The following is a 26,623-nucleotide window of genomic DNA, read 5'->3' on the forward strand; positions in this document are numbered from 1 at the left end:
CTAAGGGACTCTGAAGAGTCTTCTCCAACACCACACTTCAAAAGCATCAATTCTTTGGTGCTCAGCTTTCTTATAGTCCAACTCTCACATCCATACAGTTCAGTTCAGTCGCTCAGTTGTGTCCAACTCGTTGCAACCCCATGAATCACAGCACACCAGGCCTCCCTGTCCATCACCAACTGCCGGAGTTCACTCAGACTCATGTCAATCGAGTCGGTGATGCCATCCAGCCATCTCATCCTCTGTCGTCCCCTTCTCCTCCTGCCCCCAGTCTCTCCCAGCATCAGGGTCTTTTCCAATGCGTCAACTCTTCGCATGAGGTGGCCAAAGTACTGGAGTTTCAGCTTCAGCATCAGTCCTTCCAATGAACACCCAGGACTGATCTCCTTTAGAATGGACTGGTTGGATCTCCTTGCAGTCCAAGGGGCTCTCAAGAGTCTTCTCCAACACCACAGTTCAAAAGCATCAATTCTTCTGTGCTCAGCTTTCTTCACAGTCCAACTCTCACATCCATACATGACCACTGGAAAAACCATAGCCTTGACTAGACGGACCTTTGTTGGCAAAGTAATGTCTCTGCTTTTGAATGTGCTATCTAGGTTGGTCATAACTTTCCTTCCAAGGAGTAAGCGTCTTTTAATTTCATGGCTACAGTCACCATCTGCAGTGATTTTGGAGCCCCCCAAAATAAAGTCTGCCACTGTTTCCCCATCTATTTGTCATGAAGTGATGGGACCAGATGCCATGATCTTCGTTTTCTGAATGTTGAGCTTTAAGCCAACTTTCACTCTCCTCTTTCACTTTCATCAAGAGGCTTTTTAGTTTCTCTTCACTTTCTGCCATAAGGGTGGTATCATCTGCATATCTGAGGTTATTGATATTTCTCCCAGCAATCTTGATTCCAGCTTGTGCTTCTTCCAGCCGAGCGTCTCATGATGTACTCTGCATATAAGTTAAATAAGCAGGGTGACAATATACAACCTTGACGTACTCCTTTTCCTATTTGGAACCAGTCTGTTGTTGTATGTCCAGTTCTAACTGTTGCTTCCTGACCTGCATATTGGTTCCTCAAGAGGCAGGTCAGGTGGTCTAGTAGTCTCATGTCTTTCAGAATTTTCCACAGTTTGTGGTGATCCACACAGTCAAAGGCTTTGGCATAGTCAATAAAGCAAAAATAGGTGTTTTTCTGGAACTCTCTTGCTTTTTTGATGATCCAGTGGATGTTGGCAATTTGATCTCTTGTTCCTCTGCCTTTTCTAAAACCAGCTTGAACATCTGGAAGTTCACAGTGAACATACTGCTGAAGCCTGGCTTGCAGAATTTTGAGCATTACTTTACTAGCATGTGAGATGAGTGCATTGTGAGGTAGTTTGAACATTCTTTGGCATTGACTTTCCTTGTGATTGGAATGAAAACTGACCTTTTCCATACATGACTACTGGAAAAACCATAGCTTTGACTAGATGGACCTTTGTCAGCAAGGCAATGTCTCTGCTTTTTAATATGCTATCTAGTTTGGTCATAGCTTTTCTTCCAAGGAGCAAGAGTCTTTTAATTTCATGGCTGCAGTCACCATCTGCCATGATTTTGGAGCCCAAGAACATAAAGTCTCTCACTGTTTCCATTGTTTCCCCATCTATTTGCCATGAAGTGATGGGACTGGACGCCATGACCTTAGTTTTTTAAGTGTTGAGTTTTAAGCCAACTTTTTCTCTCTTCTCTTTCACCAAGAGGCTCTTTAGTTCTTCTTTGCTTTCTGCCATAAGGGTGGTGTCATGTACGTATCTGAGGTTATTGATATTTCTCCCAGCAATCTTGATTCCAGCTTGTGTTTCATCCAGCCTGGAATTTCAGATAAGTTAAATAAGCAGAGTGACAATAGATCACAAAAAATCTAGGCCCCACGGTTTTCATTCAGAACTTGCAGGCTCAGGGCAGGACTGTCAGGCTGAGGCTGACAATCCACATCAAATCTGAGAGAGAAGAGTATGAGGTTAGTATGACGTTGCAGCCACCAGTCAGCAGAGGGGAGGTATACCAGATACCACCTGGAGACCAGGTGAGCATCCTTAAGGAGAACTGAGGACCCAAGCAGCCCCTGAAAGAGTGGGTTCCCCATAGCTCTCAGTTGGGTATCCTCTGACAGAGAGAAGGGCTAAGGAACCCCTTCACTTCCCCCTCTGGGGTCTCTAGGAAGTGCTGACTTTGGTTTGAGGTGTCAGCTTCAAAGCATCGGAAAAGAGGAGGCTCTAGACCTGCCAACAATTGACTATATGACTATGATGACCCTGACTATAAACTGAGAATACCCTCAAACCCAGAAGCGAGGCTCCCTACTGCCAGCCCCTGCTGTCACCCTAGTATACCCCTAGCAGGGTTGGCAGGCTGGATTCTAAGGCTCTAATATCCTCCACAGTTTTCTCAGGGGACAGGCTGATCAAAACAGAAGCCTTGAGAGGTCCTCGACCAGTGCCCCCAAGGACCCTGCAGATGTGGCCTTGGTTAAAGCCAAGGTGGAATCTCCCTGCTGAGGTGCTTACAGCATCTTATTCTCCTTCCTCCAGGTGCCCACGTCTTCTGAGCTCCTGTCTATACTCCTTCCTGCTGCCCCTGACCATGCCTCGAAGGAAGAAGAGTAAGGCCCGTGGTGGTGATAAATGTCCCCAAGCCCAAGGCAAGACCCAGAGTTGTGGTGGTGCTCAGGCCATAGCAACAGCAGAAGAGGAGTCCACTACCTCCTCTCTTCAGTGTGAAGATATTACCCAGAGTCTGCCTGGTGCTGAGTCATGTAGCACTTCCCGGGAGCGTCAAAGAGTACCGACCATCGCCACTACTGCTCTCTTTTCTTACACTAGATCTTGTGAAGCATTCAATGGCCAATCTAAGTATAGGGCACTTCCCTATGAGGTCCCACCCTTCACTGAGACCCCAGGAACTGACTGTTTAACCAGGAAACCTAGCTTGTTGGAGCAGTTCCTTCTGTACAAGTATAAAATGAAGCAGCTCATGATGAAGGAAGACATCCTGAAGATTATCCACCAAAGCCACCATGACCGATTTGCTGAGATTCTCAAGAGAGCCTCTGAACGCATTGAGCTAGTCTTTGCGGTAGATCTGAAGGAAGTTGATTCAGTCGTTCCCTGCTATAATCTGGTCAGCAAATTGAAGCTCCCCAACAATGGGAGGGTGCGTGGTGGAAGGGGTTTACCCAAGACTGGTCTCCTGATGAATCTCCTGGGTATGATCTTCCTGAAGGGCAACTGTGCCACTGAGGAAGACATCTGGAAATACCTGGGTACGATGCGAGTATATGCTGGAAGAAAGCACTTTATCTTTGGAGAGCCCAGAAAGCTCATCACCAAAGATTTAGTGAGGCTGAAGTACCTGGAGTACCGCCAGGTGGCCAACAGTGATCCTCCACGTTATGAGTTTCTGTGGGGCCCAAAAGCACATCTTGAAACCAGCAAGATGAAAGTCCTGGAATTTTTGGCAAAGGTCAATGATGCTGTTCCCAGTGACTTCCCCGCTTATTATGAAGAAGCTTTGCGAGATGAAGAAGAGAAAGCCCAAGGCATGCATGCAGCCAGGCCTGACCCTACTGTCAAAGTCAGTACACCTCCCAAGGACATGCTCAATATTATCATCCCACCCATAAGGAAGTATGTGAAGTTCTTACCCCCAGCCAGGAAAATATAGCATCACAATAGGGATTATATTCTTGGAAATGTGAAAGAATCCCATAGTAAAATAGTTAGGATAATGGAATAGAAAAAAAGTAAAACATGGTCAATGTTAGTTTTTCTTGTTCCTTTTAGTCTTTAGCTTTGTTAAAGTAATTGATCTGTGCTCTGAGTTCCTTAGCTTCTTCAAGAAAGTAAGAGAAGTAAAATGCTGGTAAAGTAAACCTTGTGTTTATTGGCTCTTTTATTCATCAAACATTGAGAATCTGCTCTTGGGAAGGCTCAACACTAGTACTGGGGATGCTAATATAAAGAAAACCCAGCGTCTACTCACAGAATTTTAGAGCTTATGAGTTACACTCATATGAGTAAGATACTGAAATACTCTCTATGACTTATATGTAAAGTAAAAAGAATGGTTGAAGTGGAGGGTATTCCTTATGATGGCCCTGCCTGCCTGGCTGCTCAATCACTTAATTCATGTGTGACCCCATGGATGATAGCCCACCATGCCTCTCTGGTACATGGAATTTTCCCAGAAAGAATACCGGAGTGGGTTGCAGTGCCCTTCTCCTGGCGATCTTCCCGACCCAGGGATTGAACCCACGTCTCCTGTGCCTCCAGCATTTCAGGAGGATTCTTTGCCACTGGGTGATGGCAGTTAAGTGTAAATTTCCTGAGTAAGGCAGTTTGGGACTTTAGGAAACTATGAGTCCTCAGTGGAATGTAATTTTCATTGCCGTTGTGTGGTGGGGTAGTTGAGGTCCTGAAGTGATGAGTAGAGGCCAAACCTTCCAACAGTTGATAGGAAAAAACCCTGTATCAATCTGCCAAGGCTGCTGTAACAAGACCATAGATAGGGTGGCTTAAACAACAGACATTTATTTTTCACAGCTACAGAAGTTGGGAAGTCCACAATCAATGTGCCAGTGGATTCTGTTCCTGGTGAGAGCTCTCTTTCTGGCTACCTTCTCTCTGTCCTCACATGACGGAGACAGAGAATTCTGGTCTCTCTTGCTCTTCTTCTAAGATACCTGATTGCATCATAGGTGCCCCATCCTCATGACCTCATCTAAGCCTAATTATCTCCCTAAACTTTCACCTTCAAATACAATTACATGGACACGGTGGGAAGGAGAAAGTGGTTAGGGCTTCAACATATGAATTTTGCCAGGGACACAAACATCTAGTCTATAATGGCAAACTGCTGCTACAAATTATTTTGGATTGTGGATAAACTATAGAAAAATTTCCACCAGGGGCAGGAAAGGAAGGTGTCCTTTGCTCTCATTCTAGTGCAGATGAACACACTGTGCAAACTAGGTGTTCTACGCACATCATTTTCCGGGAATTTCTGAAAATAATGGAGATGTTCCCCTTAGGTGAGATGCCAAGAAACCACTGTGTTGGCACTGTTTGCCCCAAACTGGGAGAGCCAGGGTCTGATCCATTATAAAGGCATTTTAACTAGGTTATCTTAAGTAGAGTTTGGCAAACTCTTGAGGGATAGCTTTTTTACGAGAGTGTAATGAATGTAAACAGAGCTGGTTTGGATGCAAGGGCACCTGGAAGGGATGTTAGGGTTAATCTCCTAGATAGACGACATCTAGGAGCTTGAGCTGTACCCAGCTAGGGACAACAACTCCATACCTAAATTAAATGATAAATGCTCAAATGGGTAAAGTTAGTTTTGCCAGCTAGAGAGACTTTGTGGTTGATTCAGTATTCTTTTTCTAAGAATATTACATATTTGAAATTTCCTGAGTTAAACATTCCAAGGGAGGTAAATGGTATCCTCTGAGATCAAAATAATATAAATTACTGCTATTCTTTAAATATTGGGTGATATTTGCTAGTCCTCTTGCCATGTGATTTATATATGGTACATACATTTCAACCATCTTACAAGATAGGGCTTACCAAACTCAGCAGATGAAGAACTCACAGTTTTCTCAAGTTCACAAGACTGGTTATTAGCCGAGCTGGGAACAGACTCCTGGTCTGAATTTGTCCACAGGCCATACTGTTTCATTCCTCCCAGCCTGGGGCAGACTTGTCTCTTAATTCACTTTTCTTTGCACTGTGTATCTCAAATAGTAAAAAGGCCCTTGAAGTTAAAGTGCTAAAAGCAAGTCTACTGAAGGGGAGAGTGAATATGAGAATAGATCAGTATGTGGGAACTGTCCCTGGGTTTCATTTTCCTAGGATCCTACCGAGAGCTAGCTCTGTCCAGAAACTAGTATTTTGTTCAGCTCCAGTTCTTTCCACCATTACAGCATCCTCTCCTCTCCTGACCCCAGAATTCCCCAGTGTGTCCTTCCAGCTCTGGAACCTGACCTCCTGCTGACTAGTTCTTCTCTGCAGCCTCTTCTGAGGGCTGCACTCTGCTCAGTGGAGTTGACAGTCCATATCTTCTGCTGTCCCTGACCCCCTACCCCCTACCTTAGAGCATCTCAACTCCCTGGATATCACTTCCTTTATCATGGATGTGTACCATCTTTATTTTCCTATTTATGTAGTAATTTGGAGATCGTTATTTCTCTGTCTCTCTGTATCACTGTCTCTGCCTTTGTCTCTCTCTTTTCATTATTTTCCAAATATTGTCTCTTTTAATAGACGGTTTAAATAGCTTCTGAGTACATTTATGTATCACTTGTTTATACATTCATTGCTGTGTATCAAGTTTGCAAGTAGGAATTTTTATATTTTGTGAATCAAAGTGGGACATTTTTATTCTTATTTTTTGATTCGGAATGGGTAACATGATATTGGAATAGGTGTTACTTTAGAAAAGTAAAGTATGTCGGTAGAAAAATTGTTGGGATCAAGAAATAGAGCAAAATAAAGTAAAAGATTGTCACTTTCTGTCTTCCTTATCTTTAGCCTGTTGTACAGTAAAAATTAAACGATACATACCTTCATTTGTTTAGCTTAGCTAAGAATTTAGGAGAAATTAAATCTTAATAAATTAGATAATATGCTCCCGGGCTCATTTATTCCCTTAACACCAACTGGGCATCTGCTCTTTGGAATACACTGTGTTATTTCTGGGTGCTAGGATCTGTGTCTTAACAGCCATCATCTTATAATGAAGATGGTAAGATATTATGGTAAACCAGAGGGCAATTAAAAAGAGAGTGAGGGAGTTGAGGTCTAGATAAATGCAATGAAGTGGAAGCTAAGTTTAAATGCTCCAAGCTACGTCCACTTGGGAAATTGCAAGCTCTTCAGACGAAAGTTGAAGTTTAGTTATGTCCTGGGGAGTTTAGTGGGAGTGAGGAACAAAGGCCAGCTCTTTGCAAGATGTATCTCAGAATGGAGAGACTTAAGCTTGGCGCGCACTGACACCTTTATCATTATGTAATTCCCTTCTTAATCCCTGATACCTTTCTATGCTCTGAACTCTGCTCTGTCTGTAATTAGTACAGCCACTCCCACTTCATTTTGATTAATGTTACCAAGGTATATCCTTCTCTGTTCCTTTACTTTAATCTGTGCGTCTTTGTATTTAAAGTGGGTTTCTTTCTTTAAACAACATATCGTTGGGGTTTGGTTTTTGGTCCACACTGATAATCTCTGCCTTTTAATTGGTGATTTTAGACTGTTGATATGCAAAGTAATTATTGATGTGATTGGGTTAATATCTACCATATTTGTTACTGTTTTGCATTTGTGGCCTTTTTTTCCCTCTTCTTTTTGTTTTATACTCTTTTTGCTCTGTTTGTGGTTTTTAGGCTAATTAGATTGATTGGGGGAATCATTTCACAATGTACATATATATCAATATCACATTTCATACCTTAAATATATGTAATGTTTATTGGTCATTCATATTAATACCTCAGTAAAACTGGAAAAAATTAGTTGAGCTTTTATGGGATTCCAATTTCTATACTTTAGCATACCAATTACTTTTAAAAATTTATTTTCAGTGGTGGTCCTAATGTTTGTAATACACATTTACACCTAATTCAAGTTCACTTTGCAATAACCCTCTATTATTTTACGTAGAGTGCAAGTAGCTCATAATCACAGAGTAGTCTTAATTATACCCTCCTGTCCCTTGATTATTTCTCTTATTCATTTTGCTTATACATAGGCCATAATTGGACTTCCCAGGTAGCACTAGTGGTAAAGAACCCACCTGCCAATGCAGGTTAGATGTAAGATGCAGGTTCGATCCCTGGGTCGGGAAGATCCCCTGGAGAAGGGCACAGCAATCCACTCCAGTATTCTTGACTGGAGAATCTCATGGACAGAGGAGCCTGGCAGGCTACAGTCTATAGGGTCCAACAGAGTTGGACATGAGTGAAGCAACTTAGCACACATGCAGGACATGATCATGTAAAACATTGTTGCAATTATTGTTTTGAACAAACTGTTACCTGTTAGATCAATTATGAATGAGAAAAATATGTTTTCTTTCACTTCCATTTATTCTACCTCTAATTCTCTTCTCTTTAGAAGGATTCAATATAATTTTCCTTCTTTTTGAAGAATTTCCTTTATTTCTTACAAGGTCGATCTACTAGTAACAAGTCTCTTCAATTTTTGTTTGTCTGGAAAAGTCTCTATTTGTTCTTCCCTTTTGAGGGATAATTTTGCAGGATAGAGAATTCCTATATTTTTTCCTCTCAACATTTAAATGTTGAGAGGAAAAAATACTCCCCTTTTTGCTGGTATGTATGGTTTCTGAGGAATAGTCAAACATAACTCTTATCTTTGCTCTTCTACAGATAGGCTGTTTTCCCTCTAGCTTCTTTTAAAATTTATCTTTATCTTTGATTTTTTGCAGTTTGATGTGTGGGTTTTTTTTTTTGTTTGTTTTTGTTTTTTTTGACACCATCAAGTGGTTCTCTAATTCTCAGCAGACAGTGACTGGGTGTCCTACAAATATAACTCAACTCTGATACTGTCTACCTGGAGAATGCATCACAGCCCTCAGGTTGAAAGTTCAGTCCTACAAGACTGAAGCTACTTCAAATGCCAGTCACAGGTCCCAAGTGGCTACTTGTCCTTCTGACCTACTGGCTACAAAGTTCACAAGCGATTCACAGTCCTACACCCTTCTTAAACTGGACCAGATGGCTATGTGGAACTGGAATTATTTTCCTTGTCCCATATAGAAGGATAGAGAAGGCTAGAGCTGGGTATTTTATTTCTCCCAAGCCAGTTTGGCTCTGATAAAACTTCAATAGATTAGTTAGTTAGTTAGTTCAGTTGCTCAGTTGTGTCCGATTCTTTGCAACCCCATGAATCACAGCACAACAGGCCTCCCTGTCCATCATCAAATCCCGGAATTCACTCAGACTCACGTCCATCAAGTCAGTGATGCCATCCAGCTACCTCATCCTCTGTTGTCCCCTTCTCCTTCTACCCCCAATCTCGCCCAGCATCAGAGCCTTTTCCAATGAGTCAACTCTTCGCATGAGGTGGCCAAGTACTGGAGTTTCAGCTTTAGCATCATTTCTTCCAAAGAAATCCCAGGGCTGATCTCCTTCAGAATGGACTGGTTGGATCTCCTTGCAGTCCAAGGGACTCTCAAGAGTCTTCTCCAACACCACAGTTCAAAAGCATCAATTCTTGGGCGCTCAGCCTTCTTCACAGTCCAACTCTCACATCCAGACATGACCACAGGAAAAACCATAGCCTTGACTAGACGAACCTTTGTTGGCAAAGTCGTGTCTCTGCTTTTGAATATGCTATCTACGTTGGTCATAACTTTCCTTCCAAGGAGTAAGCATCTTTTAATTTCATGGCTACAGTCACCATCTGCAGTGATTTTGGAGCCCAAAAAAATAAAGTCTGCCACTGTTTCCGCATCTATTTGCCATGAAGTGATGGGACCAGATGCCATGATCTTCGTTTTCTGAATGTTGAGCTTTAAGCCAACTTTTTCACTCTCCTCTTTCACTTTCATCAAGAGGCTTTTTAGTTCCTCTTCACTTTCTGCCATAAGGGTGGTGTCATCTGCATATCTCAGGTTATTGATATTTCTCTTGGCAATCTTGATTCCAGCTTGTGTTTCTTCCAGTCCAGCGTTTCTCCTGATGTACTCTGCATTTAAGTTAAATAAGCAGGGTGACAGTATACAGCCTTGATGTACTCCTTTTCCTTTTTGGAAACAATCTGTTGTTCCATGTCCAGTTCTAACTGTTGCTTCCTGACCTGCATAGAAATTTCTCAAGAGGCAGGTCACGTGGTCTGGTATTCCCATCTCTTTCGGAATATTCCACAGTTTATTATGATCCACACAGTCAAAGGCTTTGGCATAGTCAATAAAGCACAAATAGATGTTTTCTGGAACTCTTTCTTTTTCCATGATTCAGCGGATGTTGGCAATTTGATGTCTGGTTCTTCTGCCTTTTCTAAAACCAGCTTGAACATCAGGAAGTTCACAGTTCACATATTGCTGAAGCCTGGCTTGGAGAATTTTGAGCATTACTTTACTAGCATGTGACATGAGTGCAATTGTGCCGTACTTTGAGCATTCTTTAGCATTGCCTTTCTTTGGGATTGGAATGAAAACTAACATTTTCCAGTCCTGTGGCCACTGCTGAGTCTTCCAAATTTGCTGGCATATTGAGGGCAGCACTTTCACAGCATCATCTTTCAAGATTTGAAATAACTCAACTGGAATTCCATCACCTCCACTAGCTTTGTTCATAGTGATGCTTTCTAAGGCCCACTTGACTTCACATTCCAGGATGTCTGGCTCTAGGTCAGTGATCACACCATCATGATTATCTGGGTCATGAAGATCTTTTTTTGTGCAGTTCTTTTGTGTATTCTTGCTATCTGTTCTTAATATCTTCTGCTTCTGATAGGTCCATACCATTTCTGTTCTTTATCGAGCCCATCTTTGCATGAAATGTTCCCTTGGTATCTCTAATTTTCTTAAAGATATCTCTAGTCTTTCCCATTCTGTTGTTTTCCTCTATTTCTTTGCCCTGATCACTGAAGAAGTCTTTCTTATCTCTTCTTGCTATTCTTTGGAACTCTGCATTCAGATGCTTATATCTTTCCTTTTCTCCTTTGCTTTTCGCTTCTCTTCTTTTCACAGCTATTTGTAAGGCCTCCCCAGACAGCCATTTTGCTTTTTTGCATTTCTTTTCCATGGGGATGGTCTTGATCCCTGTCTCCTGTACAATGTCACGAACCTCATTCCATAGTTCATCAGGCACTCTATCTATCAGATCTAAACCCTTAAATCTATTTCTCACTTCCACTGTATAATCATAAGGGATTTGATTTAGGTCATACCTGAATGGTCTAGTGGTTTTCCCTACTTTCTTCAATTTAAGTCTGAATTTGGCAATACGGAGTTCATGGTCTAAGCCACAGTCAGCTCCTGGTCTTGTTTTTGCTGACTGTATAGAGCTTCTCCATCTTTGGCTGCAAAGAATATAATCAATCTGATTTCGGTGTTGACCATCTGGTGATGTCCATGTATAGAGTCTTCTCTTGTGGTGTTGGAAGAGGGTGTTTGTTATGACCAGTGCATTTCCTTGGCAAAACTCTATTAGTCTTTGCCCTGCTTCATTCCATATTCCAAGGCCAAATTAGCCTGTTACTCCAGGTGTTTCTTGACTTCCTACTTTTGCATTCCAGTCCCCTATATTGAAAAGGACATCTTTTTTGGGTGTTAGTTCTAACAGGTCTTGTAGGTCTTCATAGAACCGTTCAACTTCAGCTTCTTCAGCATTACCGGTTGGGGCATAGACTTGGATTACTGTGGTATTGAATGGTTTGCCTTGGAAACGAACAGAGATCATTCTGTCATTTTTGAGATTGCATCCAAGTACTGCATTTCGGACTCTTTTGTTGACCATGATGGCCACTCCATTTCTTCTGAGGGATTCCTGCTCGCAGTAGTAGATATAATGGTCATCTGAGTTAAATTCACCCATTCCAGTCCATTTCAGTTCGCTGATCCCTAGAAAGTCGATATTCACTCTTGCCATCTCTTGTTTGACCACTTCCAATTTGCCTTGATTCATGGACCTGACATTCCAGGTTCCTATGCAATATTGCTCTTTACAGCATCGGACCTTGCTTCTATCACCAGTCACATCCACAGCTGGGTATTCTTTTTGCTTTGGCTCCATCCCTTCTTTCTTTCTGGAGTTATTTCTCCATTGATCTCCAGTAGCATATTGGGCACCTACTGACCTGGGGAGTTCCTCTTTCAGTATCCTATCATTTTGCCTTTCCATAGGCTTTGATAATATAATTTCTCCTGATTGCAGGTTTTGATAAGGACAGAGTGTTCTGGCAAATGTCAGCTGATTACTTTTTCCTCTACCTGCAGGAAGCCCAAAGGGACTTTTTTTAGCCTTAACTGTGAGAATCTGGTAACACTCATGGATGTAAAATTCACAAAATGTAAAGAATTGTTAACTCTCAGACTTTTCCACAATGAATTGCCTAGAAATTTCTCAGTTATAGTTTAGATTTTCCTACCCTGGCACTGGTTCCCATTGAGGTTTCTGTTTGTTAAGTTCTGATTCTCTGTATTGACCTGACATCCCTTCCAATTAGAGGGACAGCAGTTTTCTCTGTGGTCTCACCTCTCTGGCTGATGTAACAAGATTTATTGATTTTTTTCAGCTTTTTATTTGTTGTCAGGATGGAATGACAACTTCTAAGTTTCTCACATGCCAGAGAGGAAACTGTAACTTTATTATTTCAGTTATTCTTTCTGCCCCTTTCTCTACTCTGAGACTCTTATTTTATGTATGATTTCATAACTGATGATGTTCCACAAGTCTCTTAGGCATTGCTCATTTTCCTTATTTATTTTACTTTCTGTTCCTCAGATTATATAATCTCAATTGACCTGTCTTCTGGTGAGTCTTTCTTTGGCCTGCCCGAATCCCCTACTGAATCCCTCTAATGTATTTTTTATTTCTGTTACTGTACTTTTCAACTCCAGAATTTCTATTTTGTTCATTTTAATAATTTTTAAATCTTGGTTGCTGGTCTTTATTTGGGGAAACACAATTCTTAGTTTCCTTTAGTTCTTTGTACATGGTTTCCCTTACCTCTTTGGTAATATTTCAATGGCTGACTTAAGGTCTTTGTTTAGTAAGTCCAATATCTGGTCTTCCTCCTGTACAGTTTCTCTTAATCTCCTTTTTCTCTACTTTCTTTCACTGCATACCTCATGATTTTTTTCTTGAAAACTATACATTTTGAATATTATAATGTGTTAACTTTGAAATCAAATTCTTCCCCCATTCACGGCTTATTTTTGCTTCTTCTTATGGTTTCTGTTTGTTTGCTTCATTAATTTTCTGAACTCACTTTTTAAGATGTGTGTTCTTTGTAATGAGTGGTCACTGACTCTGTTCAATTAGTTGATTGATCAGCTAGTGACTTGACAGAAATTTCTTAATGCCTGAAATAAAAAATATAAATCACCTCCATTCTTTGCAGATGGGCAATATGTATTTGTGTTGGAGCATGCCTTCTATAATCAGTTGGGCAGTTTGCAACTTTGCTTATACTTTTGCTTGTGCAGAGTCTAACTGTGAGCCTTAGGTAAGAGACTAGGGCCTTCCAGGTATACTTTTTTAGCATTAGCTAGTTCTGGGCATTCATATGATACTCCAGATTCTCAGAAATATATAGTAGATTTAGAAAGCTCCTTTCCCCCAAAGCATCTCATTCTTTACCTTTCTTGCCATGCCTTTTGGTTTGTCTATGATTTGTTCCAACTGTTATCTTTCAGGCATCAGTGGCTTATACACTTAGCTCTAAATATTTCTGATAAACATTTTGCAGTAAAATGCCTCTTCCCTGGTAGAGTTTAGAAAAATAAAGGAGTCCTTTGAACGCATCCTTCAGGGAGCCATTGGATAGGCCAAAACAACCACAATTTCCTCTGAACAGGCCACTTTGCCCTCACTAAAATAAGGAACCCATATCTGGAAAATTGGCTCCCTTCCTTAAGGCCAGTACTCATTGGAGGAGCCAGGTAAGAGGTAGATGAAAATTCCATGAAGTTTGCTTATCAAGATTCAGGCTCCCCCTTTTTCTTCTAATCATTGATTTTATCTTTATTTTTTCAATTGAAGTATAGTTGATCTACAATATTGCCCAATGTTTTTTTTTCCTCTGTATAGCAAAATGATACAGTTATACATACATATATATATACATACACAAAAGCTGAGTGCCGAAGAATTGATGCCTTTGAACTGTGGTGTTGGAGAAGACTCTTGAGAGTCCCTTGGACTTCAAGGAGGTCCAACCAGTCTATCCTAAAGGAGATCAGTCCTGGTTTATTCATTGGAAGGACTGATATTGAAGCTGAAACTCCAATTCTTTGACCACCTGATGCGAAGAGCTGACTCATTGGAAAAAGACCCTGATGCTGGGAAAGATTGAGGGCAGGCGGAGAAGGAGACAATAGAGGATAAGATGGTTGGATGGCATCACCGACTCAATGGACATGGGTTTGGGTGGACTCCAGGAGTTAGTGATGGACAGGGAGGCCTGGCATGCTGCGGTTCATGGGGTTGCAGAGAGTCAGACATGACTGAGCAACTGAACTGAACTCAACTGAGCCCTACAAAGGAGGCCTCTGACAAAAAACACTGTAGCCACCCTAAACCACCTAGCTGATAAAGGATATAGCTGTCCAAGAAAATGATCAAATATCACAAACTAGGATGAACTACCTAGGCTTAATCCTCATAGGTCAGAGAAGCCCATCCCAGGAAAGGAAAGAAGCCATCTGCAGCCTCACTCCTCCTAAAGCTAGAAAACACCAAAGGGTTTCCTGAGGATGGCCACGTTTTCCCACAACTGGATCCCTAACTATGGTCTAATAGCTAGTCCTCAATATGAAGAATTGAAAGGAAAAGATGATTCTTAAATAGTCAATTTTGCTCTGAATATCAGAAATCTTAGATTTTTGTCTTGATTTGACACTAACTCAAATTGGGCAAGTTACTAAAAAATCCAAATAAAAAGCTTCATATTTGAGAATCATTAACTGAGAATCTGTTAACCACTCCTCTGTCAACAATATTGTGCCTTAGATATTGGTTTAATTATGCACAGAATGAAGTGTGCATCCTGGCTGATACATGAAATGCCTTCCAAGTGATAATATACTCTGAATAGTAATGCTGAAAACTGAATCATCTGAAACTGTGAACTGGCATAAGATTACTTTCTAATGTCCACTTTCTTAGTAATAAAATGTTGGCCACTGCTGTGAAAAAATGGAGAAACAAACATTTTAAAAGTTTAGTAATATTGAGAAAAGACTGTGAAGAAGAAATAATGTCATACTTTGCTGATTGGAGAGTAAGTTTCTGAAACTGCTTTGGAGAGCAATTACTAGAATATTTTAAAATAAAAAAGTGCTTATTTTATGAGTGTTTACAGTAGAGATTTGTCCCATAGGAGGTGAGTACAAAAATGTTTTATTTGTTTATTTGCATTGATATTTGTAGTAATTACAAATGGGATAAAAGCTAAATGTCTATCAAGTGCTACTGCTGCTAAGTCGCTTCAGTCGTGTCTGACTCTGTGCGACCCCATAGACAGAAGCCCACCATGCTTCCCTGTCCCTGGGATTCTCCAGGCAAGAACACTGGAGTGGGTTGCCATTTCCTTCTCCAGTGCATGAAAGTGAAGAGTGAAAGTGAAGTCGCTCAGTCGTGTCCAACTCTAGCGACTCCATGGACTGCAGCCTACCAGACTCCTCCGCCCATGGGATTTTCCAGGCAAAAGTACTGGAGTGGGGTGCCACAGCCTTCTCCAGTGGCTATTGGCAAAAACCACAGCATACCAAGAAATATTCTTCAATAATTATATAAGTTTGTGATTAACATAGGTGTATGGGTTTGTCAATATAACCAAGGCAGATTGTTAAGTAATAAAAAAACAAATGCAAAATGGTACACATAAGTTATATTTTAAAACACCATGTGATTCATGGTAAAGACAAAACTCAATCCATGGGAGAGATATGGCTGATTTATAGCTATCTGAGGGAGGGACGGGGCTTTGTAGTGATGTTCAAGGAAGATTTTATCTATAATGCTGACTTTTTTTTCTTTTGGCTGCACCACAAGACATGTGGGATCTCAGTTCCCTGACTAGGGATCAAACTCGTGTTCCCTCTATTGGAAGCACCAAGCCTTAACCACTGGACCCCCAAGGAAGCCCCTAATGCTGTTTTTAGTGCATATATATTTATAATTATTGGAATTTGATTAAATTTAACTAAAATAATGGGGATTTTTTTTTTCCATTTATATAGTGCTGTGATCTGAATGCTTGTGTTTCTCCCGATTTTGTGTTGCAATCCTAATACCCAATGGACTGCTATTAGGAGGTGGGGTCTTTAGGAGGTGATGAGGTCATAAGGGCTCTGAATGAGATTGAGGTCCTCATAAAAGAGAGCCAAGCCAGGTACCTTGCCCCTTCTATGTCATGAGGACATAACAGAAGTCTGTAATCTAGAAAAGGGCCCTCACCCAACTGTGCTGGCACCCAGATCTCAGACTTCATAGCCTTTGTCAGCCAGCTAGTGCATGCTCAGCCAGGTCGAACTCTATGCAATCCCATAGACTGTAGGCCGCCAGGCTCCTCTGTCCATGGAATTTTCCAAGCAAGAATATTGGAGTGGGTTGCCATTCCCTACTCCAGGGGGTCCTCCCGATCCAGGGATCAAACCCGAGTATCTTGCGTCTCCTGCACTGGCAGGTGGATTCTTTACCAACTGTGCCAAATTCATAGCCTCTAGAATGGTGAAAAATAAATTTGCTGTTTATAAGCCACCCAGTCTGTGGTATTTCTTAATAGCAGCCTGAATGGACTAAGATATATAGCCACTGAATTTCATATAACACAATTCTAAGTATGCTTTAAATATAATATGATGGCCTGTATTAAGAAAGGTATGAAGCTTATAGTGAGGATCATGCAACAATACACAAAAAAAGGAAGAGATGAACTCTTTTTTTGAAATTTCAATTTTAAATTATTTATATGATTTCACTTATTCTCAAATTAAAATTAATTTCCTATTCTGGTTTGGAGTGATGAAAATTAACATCTCAATAAGAGATGGGATTTCCTTCAAGAAATAAACAGGTGAAATACTAAAGTATGTTCAGTAAAAGAAGATTGAATGGTGGCTTATTCTGCCATATTTCAAAACAAAAAAGTAAGTACTTGAATATAACGAAAGAAAAACTCTAGATATATGCCTGAATTAATAGGGATGTGGACCATTTTAAAAATGGACTTTCAAATGAATTGGGAGGGATCATTTTAAAATGGTTATAAAGGAAGTAAATACACATTTGAGGAAAAAAAATAAATTTAGGACAGCATCTCACACCTTACAAAAAAGTGCACTTCAGTGTATAGCTTAAACTTTTAAAAATAAAACATAAAAACCTTAAAGAAAGACTAGAACTTAGTGTAAGTGAATATTTATCTACTCCTTGGGTTAAGAGTATGTTTCTAAAATTTTAAAATAGATATAAAAACATAAAGGGTAAATTAATAAATTTGTCTAGTTAATGAATAACAGCTTCATATTCAAAAATATATGTAAAAGATGAGTGAGCTCCAGAAATGTATCTAGCATATTTGGTAGTCAAAGAATGAAATCTTTAATATATGTAAAGAATTTTCCAAGAGGAAATGCACAGGAAAATTCCATATTTAAAAAAATAGATAAACGATAGTTCAGAGGAACACTCTTAGACCCCGAAAATCTGGCAGCAGAATTATTATGCATGGATACCTGGTAACAGACCAACCTTGCTGCTTCTCTTTGCTGATGATATACTCCACTGAGTAACATTTAAGAAAAAAGAATGCATTCATTTTTTGTTTGCATTCATTTGAACAGAAGTGTATTGAGCATTGGTTAATTGCTTCTGGTACGGTGATGTAAGCTTCTAGTATAGAAGAGCAGTAGTAGAGAAGTTATTCAGCTGTTTGCTTAAAAAGAACATATCAGTATGAAACGTGTCCCTGGCAGATGTGTATCTTACTAGGAAACACAGGGGCCAAGGAAATTCAACCAACATGCTCGCCATTTAACCTTAACCCTGCTCTAGTAGTCATCTCACTTCTTTAAGTTTCACTTTCTTAGCTGAATAACTGCTGAACTTATAGAGGGTGCCTTGTTTCCTCTGGCCAGTGTGCAAACCATCTGAAATTCTGTTATTCAAGGCATTTTTTTTTTTCAGCCTGGGTGCTGCAGTATTATATTTAGATTTTAGAGGGGAGTGTCCAGAACTGAAGAAGGAAACAGGGAGATTTGTGTGGGCAAGGGAGAAAGTTGTTGTTCACTTGCTCAGTCGTGTCCAACACTTTGTCACCCCATGGACTGCAGCACACCAGGCTTCCCTGTTCTTCACCATCTCCCAGAGTTTGCATGAACTCATGTCCATTGAGTCGATGATGTTATCCAACCATCTTATCCTCTGTTGCCCCTTCTCCTCCTGTCTTCCATCTTTCCCAGCATCAGGGTCTTTTCTAATGAGTTGGCTCTTCACATCAGGTGGCCAAAGTACTGGAGTTTCAGCTTCAGCATCAATCCTTCCAATGAATATTCAAGGTTGATTTCCATTAGGATGGACTGGTTTGATCTCCTTGCAGTCCAAGGGACTCTCAAGAGTCTTCCCAAGCACCACAGTTTGAAGGCATCTGTTCTTCGGCACTCAGCCTTTTTTATGTCCAGCTCTCACATCTGTGCACGACTGTTGGAAAAGCCATAGCTTTGACTATACGAACCTTTGTTGGCAAAGTAATGTCTGCTTTTTTATACGTTGTCTAAGTTGGTCATAGCTTTTCTTCCAAAGAGTAAGCATCTTTTAATTTCATGGCTGCAGTCACCACCCACAGTGATTTTGGAGCCCAAGAAAATAAAGTCTGTCACTGTTTCTATTGTTTCTCTGTTTGCCATGAAGTAATGGGACTGGATGCCATGATCTTCATTTTTGAACACTGAGTTTTAAGCCAGCGTTTTTACTCTCCTCTTTCACCAACAAGAGGTTCTTCAGTTCCTCTTTGTTTCTGCTATTAGGATGGTTTCATCTGCATATCTGAGGCTTTTGATATTTCTCCCAATAATCTTGATTTCAGTTTGTGCTTCATCCAGCCTGGCATTTCCCATGATGTACTCTGCATTAAAGTTAAATAAGCAGGGTGACAATATACAGCTTAGATGTACTCCTTTCCCAATTTGGAAAGTAGGGCTTCAAACTCAAGATGTTTAGGTTGATAAAGGAGGTTTATTTATTTTATTTTCCTCCTCCCTCCTCTGGGAGGGAGGGAGGGAGGAGAGTTCAGGATGGGGAACACGTGTATACCTGTGGCGGATGCATATTGATATATGGCAAAACCAATACAATATTGTAAAGTTAAAAAATAAAATATAAAAAAAGAGAAAAAAAGGTTTATTTGGTAAGGACACTGTGTCAGTAAGTTTGTCTTCCCCTATGTATAACTGGTTAGGCCTTGTGGACAATTATGGACAACTTGAGGCAAAGTCAAGGGGGTCCAGGATGCAGTTTCTAGATTCCTCCTACACTGCTGTTAGCCAAAGCTGTGTGGATGATACAACAGCTGCCAAACTTTAGCAAGCACAGAATCACCTGGAGGGTTTGTTAGAACACAGAGGCCAGGAATTTGCATTTATATCAAGTTTCCAAGTGTAATTAATGCTGCTGGTACTAAAACTACCAAAGGGATCTAGAATCCCCCAAAAGGGATTTGAAACTGCCAAGGTTCAGATTACATCTCAGATATACCTAACGGCTACATGTTATCACTGTGTGAGTATGCTAAGTCGCTTCAGCTGTGTCCCACCCTTTGTGACCCTATGGACTGGACTGTAGCCCACAGGCTCCTCTGTCCATGGGATTCTCCAGGCAAGACTACTGGAGTGGGTTGCCATAACCTCCTCCAGGGGATCTTTCCAACCAGGGATCAAACCCACATCTCTTACATCTGCTTCATTGGTGGGCACGTTCTTTACCACTAATGCCACCTGGGAAGCCCATCTTACCAGTTGGATAATGCTAGACTGATAGTCAATACATTTTGTGAGGGAGAAACAAAACTTTTCTGTACCCAGTTCTTCTGGCTGGTCTAGAATTAAATTGATATGAGACGGATTAATAGAAGAAAATCAAACAAAATTTAATAACATGGATACATGGGAGAGACCCAGGAGAACTGAGTAACTCACCAAATTAGCCAAAACCCACACCTTAAACATCATCTTCAGTTAACAACAAAAAAGGATGTTTCAGGTAGTGGATTGGGACTTCAAAGGGGAGGAAGGCAATTGACATGGAGGTGGAAAAGCAAGGGTTTTGTACACAATGTTTGCTGGGATGGTGAGACCATGGGACACAGAGTAGACTCTTATCTCTAGGTGCTGTCTAAAATCTCCCTCACACAAGAGAAGACTCTATACATGGACATCACCAGATGGTCAACACCAAAATCAGATTGATTATATTCTTTGCAGCCAAAGATGGAGAAGATCTATAGAGTCAGCAAAAACAAGATGGGGAGCTGACTGTGGCTCAGATCATGAACTCCTTATTGCCAAACTCAGACTTAAATTGAAGAAAGTAGGGAAAACCACTAGACCATTCAGGTATGACCTAAATCAAATCCCTAATGATTATACAGTGGAAGTGAGAAATAGATTTAAGGGGCTAGATCTGACAGAGTGCCTGATGAACTATGGCATGAGGTTCATGACATTGTATAGGAGACAGGGATCAAGACCATCCCCATGGAAAAGAAATGCAAAAAAGCAAAATGGCTATCTGGGGAGGCCTTACAAATAGCTGTGAAAAGAAGAGAAGTGAAAAGCAAAGGAGAAAAGGAAAGATATAAGCATCTGACTGCAGAGTTCCAAAGAATAGCAAGAAGAGATAAGAAAGCCTTCCTCAGTGATCAATGCAAAGAAATAGAGGAAAACGACAGAATGGGAAAGACTAGGGATCTCTTCAAGAAAATTAGAGATACCAAGGGAACATTTCATGCAAAGATGGGCTCGATAAAGGACAGAAATGGTATGGACCTAACAGAAGCAGAAGATATTAAGAAGAGGTGGCAAGAATACACAGAAGAACTGTACAAAAAAGATCTTAATGACCAAGATAATCACGATGGTGTGATCACTCACCTAGAGCCAGACATCCTGGAATGTGCAGTCAAGTGGGCCTTAGAAAGCATCACTATGAATAAAGCTAGTGGAGGTGATGGAATTCTAGTTGAGCTATTTAAAATCCTGAAACATGATGCCGTGAAAGTGTTGCCCTCAATATGCCAGCAAATTTGGAAAACTCAGCAGTGGCCACAGGACAGGAAAAGGTCAGTTTTCATTCCAATAAGGGTTCAGGATGGGGAACACATGTATACCTGTGGTGGATTCATTTTGATATTTGGCAAAACTAATACAGTTATGTAAAGTTTAAAAATAAAATAAAATTAAAAAAAAAAAAAAAAAGAAAGGCAATGCCAAAGAATGCTCAACCTACCACACAATTGCACTCATCTCATACGCTAGTAAGGTAATGCTCAAAATTCTCCAAGCCAGGCTTCAGCAATACGTGAACCATGAACTTCCAGATGTTCAAGCTGGTTCTAGAAAAGGCAGAGTAACCAGACATCAAATTGCCAACATCTGCTGGATCATGGAAAAAGCAAGAGAGTTCCAGAAAAACATCTATTTTTGCTTTATTGACTATGATAAAGCCTTTGACTGTGTGGATCACAATAAACTGTGGAAAATTCTTCAAGTGATGGGAATACTAGACCACGTGAACTGCCTCTTGAGAAACCTGTATGCAGGTCAGGAAGCAACAGTTAGAACTGGACATGGAAAAGCAGACTGCTTCCAATTAGGAAAAGGAGTACATCAAGGCTGTATATTGTCACCCTGCTTATTTAACTTATATGCAGAGTACATCATGAGAAACAATGGGCTGGAAAAAGCACAAGCTGGAATCAGGATTGGCGGGAGAAATATCAATAACCTCAGGTATGCAGATGACACCACCCTTATGGCAGAAAGTGAAGAGGAACTCAAAAGCCTCTTGATGAAAGTGAAAGAGGAGAGTGAAAAAGTTGGCTTAAAGCTCAACATTCAGAAAACGAAGATCATGGCATCTGATCCCATCACTTCATGACAAATAGATAGGGAAACAGTGAAAACAGTGTCAGGCTTTATTTTTGGGGGACTCCAAAATTACAGCAGATGGTGACTGCAGCTATGAAATTAAAAAACGCTTATTCCTTGAAAGAAAGTTATGACCAACCTAGATAGCATATTGAAAATCAGAGACATTACTTTGCCAACAAAGGTCCATCTAGTCAAGGCTATGGTTTTTCCTGTGGTCATGTATGGATGTGAGAGTTGGACTGTGAAGAAAGCTGAGCACTGAAGAATTGATGCTTTTGAATTGTGGTGTTGGAGAAGACTCTTGAGGGTCCCTTGGACTTCAAGGAGATCCAACCAGTCCATTCTAAAGGAGATCAGCCCTGGGTGTTCTTTGGAAGGAATGATGCTAAAGCTGAAACTCCAGTGTTTTGGCCACCTCATGAGAAGAGTTGACTCATTTGAAAAGACTCTGATGCTGGGAAGGATTGGAGGCAGGAGGAAAAGGGGACGACAGGGGATGAGATGGCTGGATGGCATCACTGACTCGATGGACGTGAGTTTGATTGAACTCCGGGAGACGGTGATGTACAGGGAGGCCTGGGGTGCTTCGATTCATGGGGTCACAAAGAGTCAGACAAGCCTGAGCGACTGAACTGAACTGAAAATCTCCCTCACCACACCTTTCCCATATTCTTTGCATATATCTCTGGTGATAGCTCTATTTCAGGAATAGGCCCTCTATCTAAATTGTTTTAGGAGATTAAAGAAATGTAGAAAGAAAGGCTTCCTGCCGGGAGCCGGCATATTGCATATTGAGTGAGGATCTGGAATAGCTCAACTGGAATTCTATCACTGCCGGGAGCCAGCGTGAGGCACTCCGCCCATGACAAAGGTCATGAGGAAGGAGGCTCGGCATACACAAAGGCAGGATCGAGCCTCAGGAGTCCCCCTGGAAACTCTCGAGCATCTACCCCCAAAACCAGAGTCTGCCTACTTTCTGCTTTGTGCTTTCACCTACACCTCTGACTTTACGGGGGGCTGTCTCCCACTACCTCTCTCTGAAAAAAGAGTTAGCTTACAGCTCCAGTTAATAATTCTTGGATGTGACAGTGTTTCAACCTACAAACTCCTTTGGAAATCCTCTAGCCTGCCTGAATGGGTTTTTCCGGCCACATGTGATTGTTCAGAGCCTCCCAACTGTGAGAGGCAGGAGATGTTCTAAACTGCCTAAACACAGATTCCTTTGAGTAGTTAAAAGATTGATTAGAAATTGTATTGGTGAAGGGTTTTTCACTTGTTGGGCCAATGTTTGCTGCTAAGTCTCCATACTCCTTACCTACTGTGTCCTTGGCAGTGTATTGATTGATATAATGGGTGTATAGAAATGTAAAATGCCGCTTTGTCCAATGCTTTTTGGAAGGCTGGCGCCTGACTTTGGAATAATCACCTTTAGAGAAAGATAAGTTTCTTAAAATGTTAACAGGCCTCCGGGCCAGAAGATGATGTCAATCACCTGAACTTTTGCATATGATAAGTTTGCAGGAAGAAAGCCTGGCTTGCTGCATGACTCTACCCCTTCCCCCATTATCCTCTATGCATACCTTAAGGTATAAAAACTACTTTGGAAAATAAAGTGCGGGCCTTGTTCACTGAAATTTGGTCTCCCCATGTCATTCTTCCCTTTAACTTCCAGCTGAGTGTCCATCTGGAGCGCGGATGTCCTCTGCGACCATTTATTTGCCTGGGCTTCTAAGACCCACTTGAGAAGGTGTCTAAGGTGGGGCACCTTCCGCTATTCGAGAGGGCGCCTGCGGCCTCCGTGGTCAGAGCTAACCTGGTGTCACGGGTTATATTGATTTTCCGCGTAAACCAAGCCACTCAGCTTCTTTTCTCCACTGAATTTTCCTACTGAGCTATCCTTATTTCAGCCGCTTTTCTTCACTGAATTTCCTCACTGAGCTATCCTTATTCTATTACTCTTTGTATCCTTAATTAAAGTGTAATTAAGCAGTTGTTCCCTGACCCTCGCCTAGCCGTCTCTCCTTCGAATACCCTGGCTCAGCCGGGGCTGGTCCCCGGCAGCTTCCTAAGGCTTTTGATTCTTAAAAATTGAATAATCCTCATGACAGAGAGACACATTTTGGGGTGGCATTTTTTTGCCCTACAATTTCTAGGTAGATAAGGGTTGAGGTTTAAAACCCAGCAAGGCCTTGTGGGGCTCCTGGGCATGGATGCCTTTTTTTCCCGTTTTCTTGCTAGTATGAAACAGACTCCAGCCTCTATGACCTACCCTGAGTTCCAAAGGGTGGATTCAAGCTGTTGTTAATCAAGGGAGGAGCAGCCATGAAACCACCCAAGGGAAGATTAAAGGGACTAGAGAAACTCATCAAGGTTACCCGAGACCAGATTAAAGGAGTACAAGCCCTGCACACACCTGAATCTTCTGAAACTCCATCCTTAAACTATTGGTATAAAACTTCCCATCACATCCTCCTGGGTTGGAACTCATAGTTCTTGAGGGCAGGAGCCAGCTGTGGCCCCCTTTGCCTGGCAAAGCAATAAGGCTATTATTCCTTTCTACCTCCTTTCTACCAATATGTTACTGGAGATCAGTGGAGAAATAACTTCAGAAAGAATGAAGAGATGGAGCCAAAACCAAAGCAACACCCATTTGTGGATGTCACTGGTGATGGAGGCAAGGTATGATGCTATAAAGAGCAATATTGTATAGGAACCTGGAATGTTAGGTCCATGAATCAAGGCAAATTGGAAGTGGTCAAACAGGAGATGGCAAGAGTGAACGTCGACATTTTAAGAATTAGCGAACTAAAATGGACTAGAATAGGTGACTGTAACTCAGATTACCATTATATCCACTACTGTGGGCAAGAATCCCTTAGAAGAAATGGAGTCACCATCATAGTCAACCAAAGAGTCTGAAATTCGATACTTGGATGCAATCTCAAAAACGACAGAATGATCTGTTTGTTTCCAAAGCAAACCATTCAATATCACAGTAATCCAAGTCTATGCCCCGACGAGTAATGGTGAAGAAGCTGAAGCTGAATGGTTCTATGAAGACCAACAAGACCTTCTAGAACTAACACCCTAAAAAGATGTCCTATTATAGGGGACTAGACTGCAAAAGTAGGAAGTCAAGAAACACCTGGAGTAACAGGCAAATTTGGCATTGGAGTATAGCATGAAGCAGGGCAAAGACTACTAGAGTTTTGCCAGGAGAATGCACTGGTCATAGCAAACACCCTCTTCAAACAGCACAAGAGAAGACTCTACACATGGACATCACCAGATTGTCAGTACTGAAATCAGATTGATTATATTCTTTGCAGCCAAAGATGAAAAACCTCTATACCATCAGCAAAAAGAAGACCAGGAGCTGACTGTGGCTTACATCATGAACTCCTTATTGCCAAATTCAGACATAAATTGAAGTTAGTAGGGAAAAAACACCAGGCCATTCAGGTATGACCTAAATAAAATCCCTAACAATTATACAGTGCAAGTGAGAAATAGATTTAAGGGGCTAGATCTGATAGAGTGCCTGATGAACTATGGATGGAGGTTCAGGACACTGTACAGGAGACAGGGATAAAAAACATCCCCAGAAAAAGAAATGCAAAAAAGCAAAATAGCTCTCTGAGGAGGCCTTACCAATAGCTGGGAAAAGAAGAGAAGCAAAAAGCAAAGGAGAAAAGGAAAGATATACCCATTTGAATGCAGAGTTCCAAAGAATAGCAAGGAGAGATAAGAAAGCTTTCCTCAGTGATCAGTGCAAAGAAATAGAGGAACACAATAGAATGGAAAAGACTAGAGATCTCTTCAAAAATTAGAGATACCAAGAGAATATTTCATGCAAAGATGGGCTCAATAAAAGATGGAAATAGTATGGACCTAACAGAAGCAGAAGATACTAAGAAGAGGTGGCAAGAATACACAGAAGAACTGTACAAAAAAGATCTACAAGACCCAGATAATCACGATGGTGTGATCACTCACCTAGAACCAGACATCCTGGAGTGTGAAGTCAAGTGGGCCTTAGGAAGCATCACTATGAACAAAGCTAGTGGAGGTGAAGAAATTCCAGTTGAGCTATTTCAAATCCTAAAAGATGATGCCGTTAAAGTGTTGTACTCAATAAGCCAGCAAATTTGGAAAACTCAGCAGCAGCAACAGGACTGGAAAAGGTCAGTTTTCATTCCAGTCCCTAAGAAAGGCAATGTCAAAGATTATTCAAACTACCACACAATTGCACTCATCTCACACGCTAGTAAAGTAATGCTCAAAATTCTCCAAGCCAGGCTTCAACAATACGTGAACCATGAAGTTCCAGATGTTCAAGCTTTTATTAGAAAAGGGAGAAGAACCAGAGATCAAATTGCCAACATCCTCTGGATCATCAAAAAAGCAAGAGAGTTCCAGAAAAACATCTATTTTTGCTTTATTGACATGCAAAAGCCTTTGTTTGGATCACAATAAACTGTGGGGAATTCTGAAAGAGATCGGAATACAAGCCCACCTGACCTGCCTCTTGAGAAATCTGTATGTAGGTCATGAAGCAACAGTTAGAACTGGACATGGAACAACAGACTGGTTCCAAATAGGAAAAGGAGTACATCAAGGCTGTATATTGTCACCCTGCTTATTTAACTTTTATGCATAGTACATCATGAGAAATGCTGTGCTGGAGGAAGCACAAGCTGGAATCAAGATTGTTGGGAGAAATATCACTAACCTCAGATATGCAGATAACACCACC

General features: G+C 41.1%; 1 protein-coding gene across 1 annotated transcript; it reads left to right on the top strand.

Moving 5' to 3' along the window:
* The first annotated feature begins 2,616 nt into the window (after positions 1 to 2,616).
* LOC112582175 (melanoma-associated antigen B5-like) lies at positions 2,617 to 3,904 on the top strand. Its single transcript, XM_025276456.3, has one exon. The coding sequence runs from the start codon at positions 2,617 to 2,619 to the stop codon at positions 3,694 to 3,696; it is 1,080 nt and encodes a 359-aa protein (XP_025132241.3). The 3' UTR covers positions 3,697 to 3,904.
* Positions 3,905 to 26,623: the final 22,719 nt, after the last annotated feature.

Source organism: Bubalus bubalis, chromosome X, assembly GCF_019923935.1.
Source record: "Bubalus bubalis isolate 160015118507 breed Murrah chromosome X, NDDB_SH_1, whole genome shotgun sequence".
Classification (NCBI taxonomy): domain Eukaryota; kingdom Metazoa; phylum Chordata; class Mammalia; order Artiodactyla; family Bovidae; genus Bubalus; species Bubalus bubalis.

Coding starts and splice junctions, on each gene's coding strand:
- LOC112582175 (XM_025276456.3), top strand. CDS start 2,617: ATGCCTCGAAGGAAGAAGAGTAAGGCCCGTGGTGGTGATAAATGTCCC.